Raw genomic sequence first — 12680 nt, 5'->3', positions numbered from 1 at the left:
TTTCACAGAGCTAGAACAAACAATCCTAAAATTTGTATGGAACCACAAAAGACTCTGAGTAGCCAAAATAATCCTGAAAAATAAAAGCAAAGCTGGAGTCACAGTTCCAGACTTCAAGCTGTATTACAAAGCTGGAGTCACCAAGACAATACTGAGATAATACCAAGATAGTACTGTACAAAAACTGACACATAGATCAGTGGAAGAGAATAGAAAACTCAGAAATTGACCCACAACTATATGGTCATCTAATCTTTGACAAAGCAGGAAAGAATATCCAATGGAAAAAAATATACAGTCTCTTCAACAGTGTTGGGAAAACTGGGCATTAACATGCAGAAGAATGAAACTGGACCACTTTCTTATACCATACACAAAATAAATGCAAAGTGTATGAAAGACCTAAATATGAGATGGGAAACCAACAAAATCCTAGAGAAGAACACAGGGGGTGCCTGGGTGGCTCAGTTGGTTGAGCGTCTGACTTTGGCTCAGGTCATGATCTCGCGGTCTGTGAGTTTGAGCCCCGCGTCAGGCTCTGTGCTGACAGCTCAGAGCCTGGAGCCTGCTTCGGATTCTGTGTCTCCCCCTCTCTCTGTCCCTTCCCTGCTCATGCTGTGTCTCGCTCTCTGTCAAAAATAAATAAACATTTAAAAAAATGATATTTTTGTGTAGTAAATAATACTTGTGTGAGATTTGATATGCAGTATTTTTTCTTTGATGTTTTAGCAAATTTTTAGCACATTTATGTTAGGGAACTTTTAATAAATGATTCCACATTACAGTTTTGATTTTTCGAATTTAAGTAAACATTCTGGTTGTCCACTAGATGGTGCTAATATCCTACCATAAAACACTACAAACACCTCTTTGGATTCCCCCACTCCCAAAGAGCCAGATTTTTTGTTGTTGTTCATTTTTAAATTTAATGTTCATGTTTTCACATGAATGTTTTATGCTTAATTAAAGGCTAATAAGTGTGTTTTTCATGTTATAAATTCATACTTCATGGCATTCAGATTATTGGGAAAATAAGTTAAATTTCAAACAAAGATGCCAATATTTTGAGTTACGGAACTATTTTTCAGTAATATATTAACATTTTGATAAATAGTTCCTTATCCTATTAAGTTAATGCAAGGTAAGAGTAATAAAGCTTTTATCAATTAATTTATTCAATTTAAATTATTTTTTTAAAACTAACGAATCTTCCAAAACAGTAACCCATCTTCAGAACATTAAAATAATCAACACACACACACACACACACACACACTAGACCATTAGGTAGCCTGAAGCAAACACATTTTCTTTTGGTTATATTTCAAGATAATATATTTATACCACTAGTTCTTGAGTTTTCAAATTTGGTTAATTGCTTTTAACAACCAGATGGAAAAGACAAGGATACATGTCTTTCACATAATCTTCCTGTTACAGCAAATTCTCGGTGCCCAGTAAAAGACAAGAGACACACACTTGGGAAATCAGGAAAGACAGTTTCTCACCGGTGCCAGCCCAGCGGAGTCACCTCCAAAGGCTGACTGCTGGGTCCTGGTGCTGGCCTCCCTTTATGGGTAGGATTGTTGGGGCTCAAGGAGGAAAAACAAGGGGAGGGGGCTCTTACCAATTGTGCTACATGGGCAGTTGGCGGGTGCAGGGGGCAAGCAAGATTTCGGAAGCCAAAAGCATGCAAGGGGAGTATCCAACCTTGGACATCTGGCTGGCCCCCTTTTGTATCTGCTCTCGCGAGATTTCCCTCTCAAGACATCTGGCTGGTTTTTTTTTTTGTTTTTTTTTTTGGCCGGCTTTCCTTCTCAGTCCTACCAGCTTCTCACAGTATTTACTGTGTATATATATTTACTGTAGAACAAAAGTTCTCATATCGATTACCCTTTCAAATAATTCTTAAAATTCTGATGCTTTTTCCATGAATTTAAATGGCATCTCTTGACTGTAAGAAAACGGTATCACTGCCCCCTACTCCATTTCTCCATCTTTCCACTGCCATATTCAAAATTTTAGTTCTGATTATGATCATTTGCCACCTTGACTAAGAAACAGCTGCTAACTAGTCTCCAAGCCTCCATACTCCACAGGGTTACACAGGATTTTTTTTTTTTGCAAAATTGGTCATGCCAGTCTTGTGATTAAAATCTTTGGTGGCTTTTGCTTTTACTTGTAAGACATTGTGAACTCCTTACCTTGCCCTTGGAATGCCTTTTCTGGCTCTTGCCATTCTCTCTGATGTCATCATGTCACCTATACCATTTACGCATCACACCAAAGCCATCCTGGTTTGTTTGTATGTTGTTGTGCATGTCAAATGTATTTTTTCCTTTAGGTCTTTTGGTTGTTTTCTCTCTTGGAACGTGTGCACCAGAGACTCTTGGTGCTTGCCTTTGTCTCATCTTTGGGGATCTTCTGAAATATTGTTTCCCCAAAGTGACCCACTTAAGACTAGCCCAGCTAAAGTCTCTGTACCCCAGTCATTTTTCCCCGGCCCCTACCTTACTTCCTTCACAACATAGTTCACGATTCATTATTACTTTTATGTTTACAAGCATTTCGTCTATCCCCCATCACATGTAAGCTCCCAGAGAATAATGACCATCTCCTTCCTGTTTTACAGAATGGAGCGATTTTCTTTAATACGAAGATCTTCTAACCTCAAATTTACTTCCTGATAACTTTTGTTCTTATCTTCAATACACTGAATACAACTCATGTCCTAACAAAATATTTAAATGAGTCACTGTCTTTGTTCTAGCAGTAATAAAGCAGATCTTATGACATGACTTTTGCTTGTCTGAATTGACCAAAAAACCATTCAAGCTCAGTTAAACCACATTCTCAGAAAAGATTTTTAATTAAACAAAAAGTTATTTTACCCCATGTAGCCAAATTGTTGGCATGTATGAATAACAACTGCATTTGCTTGAATTAAGTTGGCAGTTCTTGAAGAAACAGGGCAGGGGGCTTATTAAATAGGTAACATAAATATATTTCAAAAGCATACAAACATATTTTAAGGTAGGACTTAGCTTTTGACTTCTTTTTTTTTTTTGAATAGCCATCTCTCTCCACAAGTTCTACGTTAATGAATGAACTAATCTTTCTTATGTCTTAAGTATTACTTAGGTTTAAACAATGAATATTTCATCTTATGTGTTTTGTAGACATCTAATGCCAGTTAAATGATATACATATATATATATGTACATATACACGCATATATATACATATACATACATATGTATAAAACACTACCTGGTGAACTTTTTATTCTCTTGGTCTGATTTTATAATTTAAAATTATTCTGGGGAACTTGGGAGGCTCAGTGGTTTGAGCATTTTACAACTCAGGTCATGATCTCAGGGTTGGTAGGTTCGAGCCCCAGGAAGAGCTCTGTGCTGACAGCTCAGAGCCTGGAGCCTGCTTTGGATTCTGAGTCTCCCTCTTTCTCTGCCTCTCCCCTGCTTGGGTGTGATCTCTCTCTCTGTCTCAAAAATAAATAAATATTTAAAAAATAATAAAAAATTATTCTGTCCTGGGGCGCCTGATGGCACAGTCAGTTGAGTGTCTGTCTCTCAATTTTGGCTCAGGTCATGATCTCACAGTTCGAGCCCCGCATCAGGGTCTGCACTGACAGTGCAGAGCCTGCTTGGGATTCTCTCTTTCCCTCTCTCTGCCCTCTCCATCACATGCATCCTTTCTCTCTCTCTTTAATAATAAATAAACATAAAAAAGATTTAAAAAATTATTTTGTCCCTAAATGAGAGTGTGAATAGATTTGGCAATTGATAGGAATAGGATTGATTTTGCTTTAATTTGAGGGACGCAGTTACAAAATTTTTGTTAAAGTTAAAAACAAATATCCTTGATAGTTTAATAATCATCACTTACTGAATTTTTCCACTTTCAAATTTTAAAGGGGCATGATTAACATACAACACACACCTAAATACTTGTTTTTAATGTCAATATATCTATAAACTATTATTTGAAAAGTGTTCTTAATTGAATAAAGTAAATCATGATAAAAGCATATATTTGAGAAAACATTAATCAAATGTGTACCAGATTGTTTTGGTAGACTCAAGTTGGGCTCTTTGCACAATTTCTCTATTTTTCTAAAATTATTTTGGGAGCTCTTTCTGTGCCAATAGTCTTCTTGCAGCCATGGTGAACGTTCCTAAAACCTGTCGGACTTTCCGCAAGAAGTGTGGCAAGCACCAACCCCACAAAGTGACACAGTACAAGAAAGGCAAAGATTCTCTTTATGCCCAGGGAAAGTGGTGTTATGACAGGAAGCAGAGTGGCTATGGTGGGCAAACTAAGCCAATTTCCCAGAAAAAGGCTAAAACCACAAAGAAGATTGTTCTGAGGCTTGAAGGTGTTGAGCCCAACTACAGATCTAAGAGAATGCTGGCCATTAAGAGATGCAAGCATTTTGAACTGGGAGGAGATAAGAAGAGAAAGGGCCAGGTAATCCAGTTCTAAGCTTCATATTTTGTTATGTTATGAAGACAATCAAATCTTGAGGTTATGTTCACTTCATTTGGTTGCAGTTGGTCTTTTGAGTGTGAAATAAGCTAGCGCCCTCAATAAAATTCCCTTTGTGGAGAAATTAAAAAAAATAAATATATAAAATAAAATTATTTTGGGAAAAAAAGAACAGGAGATACTACTTTTTAAGTAGCCTAATTTCTAAACTTAGTAGGCACTAGAATATATTATAAAGCAAAACTAAAAATCAAAGTGGAAAATGTAAATCAAGGAGCGCCTGGGTGGCTCAGTTGGTTGAGCATCCAACTTCCACTCAGCTTATGATCTCACAGTTCAAGAGTTCAAGACCCCCCACTGTCGGGATCTGTGCTGATAGCTTGGAGCCTGGAGCATGCTTCGGATTCTGACTCCCTCTTTCTCTACACCTCCCCTGCTTGCACTCTGTTTCTCTCTCTCTCAAAAATAAATATTAAAAAAAATTTTTTTAAGAAAAAATAAATCAAATGGACAAAATGGAAATAGCAAAAATAGATATTTTATGTTAAATTTCTTTCCTATCTTCTCATTGGTATATATGAATATTAGTTACATATGCATATACATGATATGATCCAAATAACTTTTCAAAATAAGATATATTCAGATTATTTTACAAATAACACAAGAATAATTAAAGATATGTGGCAAAGAATATATACACCTCTATAAAGAAAATATCAGTTGTAATGAAGTTTAAAAAAAAAAAAAAACTCGGGGGGGTGCGCCTGGGTGGCTCAGTCAGTTAAGTGGCCGATTTCAGCTCAGGTCATGATCTCGCGGTTCACAAGTTCGAGCACCGTGTCGGGCTCTGTGCTGACAGCTCAGGGCCTGGAGCCTCTTTGGGTTCTGTGTCTCCCTCTCTCTCTCTGTCCCTGCCCCCCTCAAGCTCTGTCTCTGTCTCTCTCCGTCTCAAAAATAAATAAACATTAAAAAAATTCTTTTAAATAAAAAATTAAAAAAAAAACCTCAGGCAAAAGCAGATAGACATTACATTACACTATTAAAGCATTTGAAAAAATAAACTTACACTTAAAATTTATTTAAATATGATTACGCAATTTCTTCTTGAAATTTTAACAACGTAAAGACCAAGAAGATAATTCCAGGATTATGAAAAGCAAATGGGAGAATAGGTCATAGCAATAAGAAATTGGGCAGAATACAAGAATGCCATAATTAGGATTCAAACAAGTTACTATCAAGATACAGCTTGCATATATCTCTGAAATCAAATTTCTCGAAATGTGTAGTATTTGGGTCGCTACTACCTAATGCCAATTATTGTCCAAGTCAAAATGGTAGCTTCTTAAAGTAAATTGTTCGTATATATTGACTAGTTGCTATAAAAAGGAGCTTAGTTACAGGGTGATATTAAAACGAGGACCTTTAAAAACTGTAGCAGGAATGATTTTGCATCTGAATAATTATGATAATCTTGAGGATAAGGATTGAAAAAGAAAAGAAGAAAAACAGCACACACTATACCCAAATTCACCTGTAGTACTTGTGGAATTGTAACTGATGGCAGATTTAGAAAGGTGGGGATGATCACAATCCTCCATTTTTACAGATCTACTATGAGTCCTTTGTAAACACAATTGTTGTTTCCTCAGTTTTTTTTTGTTTTGTATTTTTCCTTTTATTTTTTTTAAGGAAGGGGCAGGGGTAGAAGGAGAGGGAGAGGGAGAGAAAGAGAGAAAGAGAGAGAGAGAGAGAGAGAGAGAATCCCACCAGGGTCCATTCCCAGTGTGGAGCTCCACATGGGACTCGATGTCAAGACTGAGATCATGACCTGAGCTGAATCAAGAGTCCGATGCTTAACCAACTGAGCCACCCAGGAGCCATGTTCCTCAGTCTTGAATGTCCTCCTCCCTGGCATCCTTATTTCCATGACTGCCATCCAACCTTCAAAGCCTACCAAGATGCCATCGTGACCCTGACAGATTTGGCTCTCTTCATTCCACCTCTTACAAACAAACTCCCCAACCTGATCCCACTCCAGACTCTCATTCCAACTTGGATTTCTTGTCTCCTCTAAATGATTTTGTAGTCTCTCTTTTGCTTGTCTCCATCACAATGCTTTATACAGTAAAATACAATATGTTGATGAAATACAATAATCATTCCTTTTGTTTTCCCCACTAAATGGCCTTTTGGTAAATGCTAGTCCTAATGACTGGCACTTAGCAGTCACTTAGCAGTCACTTAAAAAGTGACCATTGGATGGGCAAATAAATGAATGAAAGAATGAATGGATGAATATGAAGCTCTTTTGGAACCTTTCCATTATATCTGCAGATTGCAGGCAACCCATGGGAAGAGCACAGTGGACGGTAACCAATGTAAAAGGTAAGACATGAGAACACATGTGCAGTGATCTCAAAGCTCTACTGCATGAACCCAAGAAACTCTGCTATCTTTAACTCCATTGTACCTCTTGTCTACATGTCTTAATTTTGAATTTATGCCATAATTTTGAAGTCAGGAATCATTTTAATTTTGTTCAAAAAGGCTTTTGGGAGCCTTTGAAGGAACAATTCTATAATCACTTTCTTATCTATTACATTTTTGGTCAACATGGTTTGAGAAACTTGGCTCTCTCAATTAAAATGTCCAAACACATAAAAGTGCTCTTTCAAATATTTTTACCCCTTTCCTTCTGTTCTTTTTTTGTGATATTTTCCTAAAATATAGCACTTTTTACCTCAATTACATCATCTCTTATTTATGTACCATATTCTGAAACTAGTTAAAGTTGTTAAGATATGGGTAAAGAGCACATCAGGTAAGTGAGCACAGGATAGACTGGTTGGGAAAATCTTACATCCTGGGCAGGTAGGGGATGGTGAGTGGGGTGAGGGGGAGGCATAACTGGGAAGAAGGAAAAGTGCAAAGGTTGTATAACAATGAGGGATTGAGCAAAGTGGATCGATGTAGACTTTGGCAGAAGCCCTAGCTATCAAAGGCCAAAGATGAAGAACCTACTAATTTATGTGTCATTGGGGGACATACTTATTTTCAGCTAAGAACAATTTCAACAAAACTTGATAACTGAGTTGTAGTTTAACATTATGTGCAGGCAGAAGAGTAGCATATGCATTCTCCAAATATGTCTACATTAAAAATAAACAAGGCTTGCTGTGGCACACCTCTCCCTCTCGTGACACTCCCGGGGCGTCTGCTCTGACCCTTCTCATGGCACTCACTGTCACGTTTCACCCATCAGATCTCCATTCCCCAGGGCCACCTCACCTTCCAGAGTTTCTTAGTCCTGTTCTTCACCCTCATCATCCATTTCTAACTTTCCTCACTAAAATTGTAATACAGAACTTTTCAGCTTATAATAATTCACCATATATTCAGTAAATAATACTAGATTTAACTGTTCTAAAGTATTCAGACTATTTTTCATTCTACACAAATTTCAGGTTTGTTGAATTTATATGTGTAAAACATTTTCTTTTTTTAAATACAATTTATATTTTTTAATGTTTCAAAATTTATTTTTAGAGATAGAGTGTGAGTACTGGAGGGGCAGAGAGAGTGAGAGAGAGAGAGAGAGAGAGAGAGAGAGAGAGAAAGAGAAATCCCAAATAGGCTCCAGCTTTCAGTGCAGAGCCTGACATGGGGATCAACCCCACAAACTGTGAGAACATGACCTGAGCCAAAACCAAGAGTCAGATGCTTAACTGACTGAGCCACCTAGGTGCCCCTACAACATTTTCAAAGAAAAGAGGATATTGAAGGCAGTTGGGCTATTGCACAACCTTAAATTACATCACATAGGTAAACACCACACAACTATTTCTGAAAACTTGGGTTTTTTGTGAAGGGAGAAGAAGAATTCTTATTTATCACTTTGGAATTGAAACATAGAATTTAGGATTAAAAACCATCACCTCAAGTTCTGGATTAGATAACTATGTATAACATTCACATATACTTTATAAAATAGTACTTTTAATTAATTTATAAGTAATTCTTATGATTTACAATATCAATTATTCTTCCCACTTAGGGTTAACTCAAACTTGAAACCATCTTGCATTGAAACAATATATAAAAATTATTTTGCTTTACTTTCTGATAGAAGAGAATCTCTCTAGCTTTGATCTATAATATATTTTAAGTCCTGAAAGAACATTTTTTGCCCTTTAAGCCTCCAGAAATAGATAACACCTATATCTCTCCAAAAAGAATAGCCAGTGTGTACTTGGACGTGTTTCAGTAGGTTTTAATTTTTTCACATTTCTCAGCCAAGAATTTCTGGGCTGGGGTTACTTTCAAAGATTATACACTTTTGAGACCCGAAGTCTAAATGGTCTACTTGAAAAGCTTGGTCATAATATATCCCAGAAAACAGAAACTATGTGGTAAGATTGAGGGACCGTTATTCTAAACTTTGTCCTGTAAATATGACCAGTTCTTAGCAGCCTGTGGTGATTCGTCCAACTGCGATGTTTTACAAGGAAACAACTAATGTTTCTACACACCTGGCAATGGCAAAGCAGACAGCCTATTGCATCGAAAAGGTACTAACTGGTCTCCATGAAACTTGGGCCAATAAATTCTTCCTATGGGCTATGATTCCTCTTTAGAGTGAGGAGGATTTTTGGAGGAATGTTCACTCTGAACAGGACAGAGGCAATTTATGAAATGCTAAAACATTAAGACTGGTTGAGTAAAGCAGATTGTGCTGGTGTTCCAAACTGTCTTCTCAATTCCTCAATTTACCATTCACTATTCAATTTGGTATTTCTAAATATCTCAATTTAGTATTTCATATTTATTTCTACATGGGAAATAAAGCCAGAGGCAACTACTGAAGGATATATAGATATTTTTAATGAGCAAGGCTATCTTGCTGAGTGAAATTTGCTAGGTATGGTAGACTGATGGAATTGGCATTTCAAACCAGTTTTAGAACTTTTTGGCAAAGAAGGAATAAATCACAGCTCTATATCTGCTGAAAATTCATGTAATTTTTTTCCTACTCACTTGTGCATCATGTGTGCTTTTGTGAAAATCATGAGGCTAACCTAAGGATTGCTTTAAATAGTAATGCTATACTTCCTCTGTTAGGAAGTAGCCAGATATGGTGAGTCAGTCTCACCATAGTATGTAGAGTGCTAATGCCCAATTCACCAGCAGAAACGGATGCCACATTTAAACACATTTTGATGAAATAGAAAATACAGGTGAAATGAGTCAGCTGGAATTGATTATGTAAGTAGCTTAAATCACTATTACTTAATTTTTAATACATGCTTTATAGCACCTGATTTTAAAATTTCAAATTCCACTTTGTAATCACTTAAACAGTTTAATTAAACTTGGCATCAATTCTTGAGTTTTAAACATGAGCTGGAAAGAAAACAAATCTTCCTTACATGACAAATGATGTCTACATAAAGCCTAGGCAAACAATATGTAAATATTGAGACACTGAACATACTCCTGCTAAAGAAAAGACAAAAACACTTGTGTACAGAAAAAGATGTTTGTAATGGTTTCTAGCATTAAGAGTGTTCTGGAACTCTTTGCCAATACAATAATATTTTACATTTGAATACACACTGCAATATTTACATATGCAGTAAATACGATTGTATAGCTAGTTTCAAAGGTGGCTGGATATAAGGTTTCTGAACTAAAAATCAAGCAATAGCATATCAGAATGTGAAACTAAAAACGCACCGTGTCTCAGAAAAAAAAATTAAGCATATTTGAATAAACCTTAAAAAAATGACTGAGGAATATAACTAAAGAGAGATATCTGCCTTCATTTTCTAGATTGAAAGACCATCAGTGACAGAGCTTTAGTGTTATTTGTTGGTATTTCTCAATGCATAGAGGCTGACAGGAAGTAAGCATTCAAAAAAATTTGTTGACTTAGTGAAATGTTTTGGAAATTTGTGAATGATAGGTAACTCATTTGTTTTAAAAATGTCATTCAAAAAAAGTAAATAAAATAGTATCACATAGTTTCCTATCATGAACTAGAAACCAAATTCCATACAAAGAAAGTTTTTAATCTGTTGAGAAGTAGTGTTAGAATTAAATTTAATTATATGTCTAGAAATTCCCTTACTAATGCCAGAAAATAAAATCTTCTACATTCATATTCACTATTCTTAAGACTGGTCTTCTAGAATATACCTCAAATACAACCACAGGAAAACACCCATTAGAATATTTGGATGTACAAACATTGCATATTCAATTTTCAAATTTATATGATATATTCATGCCAAAGGTACAAGTAATGCTTGTTTGTCTATAAGACTTTTAAGGCCGTGACAATAACAGTTGTAAATGCTAAAGGGATTCTTCTTTAGAAAGAGTTAACATCTATATCGGAGATAAATCTAGTCATTAGATGATTTGAAGGTTTCTATTGTCTAATTTCTGTTCTGGTTCTATATATGTTCATATGCTTCTTAATACTTTCACAGAAAGCATTTGGGTAAACATTCCAAGCATAAAATTATGTTTTATGATAATTACAAGGGAAATGCTTATATTACAGCTTTCAAAATATTAAAACATGTTTTGAATTTTTACATTAAATAAAATTATGATGAATAATCACGACATCTAAATAAGCTGCTTCTATTTTTTGAAACTTAACAATGTCAAAAGCCACTCACACACTAAGCTACAGAACAGTAATTAAATCACAATCTAGACCAAATTCCTATTACCACTGTGAAAAGCAGAACAGAAAATGTTTTATAACACAGAAAAGGCTTTCTTTTTTCACTCTTACCTTCTGCAACACAAACAGTCCACCACATAAGCCAAACAATCTGTGCTGGAAATCTCATTTTGAGGATCGTTTAGGGGCACATTTAATAGCCGACACTGCTTACACTATGTCAACTGCTCTTCTGCTAAAAGTTGTGATTAGAGCAGGAAGTGAGACACAGTTTGGGAATGAAAGGGATTACTAGATGCTCCGCCCATCAGAAACTTTTGCAAAGTAAAAGAAAAAATCGGTTACAAGCCCCAGCAATGCCAGTGTTGGAATCAGATTTTCACTGTATTCCCACTGAATGTTAATGCTGTGACCTGCTTTGGTTTGTTCTTATAAACCCAGGCATGTTCTCTGCTGGAATGTGCTCAGGTTATTGGAATGTGCAAGAATGTGTAACCGGTGATAAACTTTGGATTTCATTAACTCTCTAATTATTCAAACCCATTCAGGTCTATCATGTGTAAACCTCAAAAGATAATAATAAAAGCTCCTTTAAAAATCATTTACTGGCGCACCTGGTGGCTCAGTTGGTTAAGCCTCTGACTTCAGCTTAGGTCATCATCTCACAGCTTGTGGGTTCGAGCCATGAGTCAGGCTTTGTGCTGACAGCTCAGAGGCTGGAGCCTGTTTCAGATTCTGTCTCTGTCTCTCTGTGTCCTCCCCTGCGCATGCTCTCTCTCTCTCTCTCTCAAATATAATAAACATTAAAAAGGAAATAATTTACAGAGCTTGACGTTAGGCAACGCTTTCACAAACAAGACCCAGACAACGTGAGTGAACTTTGCCAAGAATGCAGTGCTGGTTGATATTTGCGACCTGCTTTTCCCGCAAACCATGCACTTATTCTTTTAAGGACGTGTCACATACGTGTGTGAAACAACAGGATCACTCTCATTGGACATAAATGAGTTTAACAATTCAAAACTCAAGAAACTGGAATGCTGGATTGCTAAAACTCTATGTTGAAATACGATAAGCATGAAGAGAAGGGAAGCAAAGGGTCTGCTGAATCTCGAGAAGGTGAAGACGCCTCTGCAGCAGCACCGAGCTCAGGAAACAGCGCAGCACTAGGTCTCAGGGAAGCCCCGGTTGTCCCTTCAGTCAGTCCCTCTCGCCCTCCTCTCACCACACACAGGGTGACCACTCTCCAATCTTTTAAGATTTCACAAGATAAATATCCAAAATATAGAAAGAACTTATAAAGCTCAACACCCAAACAATAAATAATCGAGTTAAGAAACGGACAGAAGAGGGGCACCTGGGTGGCTCAGTCGGGTAAGAGTCTGACTTCAGCTCAGGTCAGGATCTCACAGTTCGTGAGTTCGAGCCCTGCGTAGGGCTCTGTGAGGACAGTTCAGAGCTTGGAGCCTGCTTC

The 12680-nt window shown here is 36.7% G+C and overlaps 2 protein-coding genes across 2 annotated transcripts in view; one reads left to right on the top strand and one right to left on the bottom strand.

Moving 5' to 3' along the window:
- Positions 1–11375, bottom strand: part of CFH (complement factor H) — a 112380-nt gene extending 101005 nt beyond the window's left edge. Inside the window, exon 1 of the mRNA XM_047076577.1 lies at positions 11318–11375. Within this exon, the coding sequence (XP_046932533.1) occupies positions 11318–11375 (58 nt within the window). The remainder of the gene's footprint in view (positions 1–11317) is intronic.
- LOC124509961 (60S ribosomal protein L36a-like) lies at positions 4183–4503 on the top strand. The gene has a single exon (XM_047076578.1). The coding sequence runs from the start codon at positions 4183–4185 to the stop codon at positions 4501–4503; it is 321 nt and encodes a 106-aa protein (XP_046932534.1).
- Positions 11376–12680: the final 1305 nt, after the last annotated feature.

The sequence above is a fragment of the Lynx rufus genome, unplaced genomic scaffold, assembly GCF_022079265.1.
Source record: "Lynx rufus isolate CCGP_SWC_20201006 ecotype Redwood Valley unplaced genomic scaffold, mLynRuf1.p SCAF_15, whole genome shotgun sequence".
In the NCBI taxonomy this organism is placed as follows: domain Eukaryota; kingdom Metazoa; phylum Chordata; class Mammalia; order Carnivora; family Felidae; genus Lynx; species Lynx rufus.
The sequence above is the reverse complement of the archived record's forward strand: the minus strand, read 5'-3'. Positions and strand labels throughout refer to the sequence as shown.

Bases quoted from the DNA above. Each gene is read 5' to 3' on its own strand.
- LOC124509961 (XM_047076578.1), top strand. From the start codon at position 4,183: ATGGTGAACGTTCCTAAAACCTGTCGGACTTTCCGCAAGAAGTGTGGC.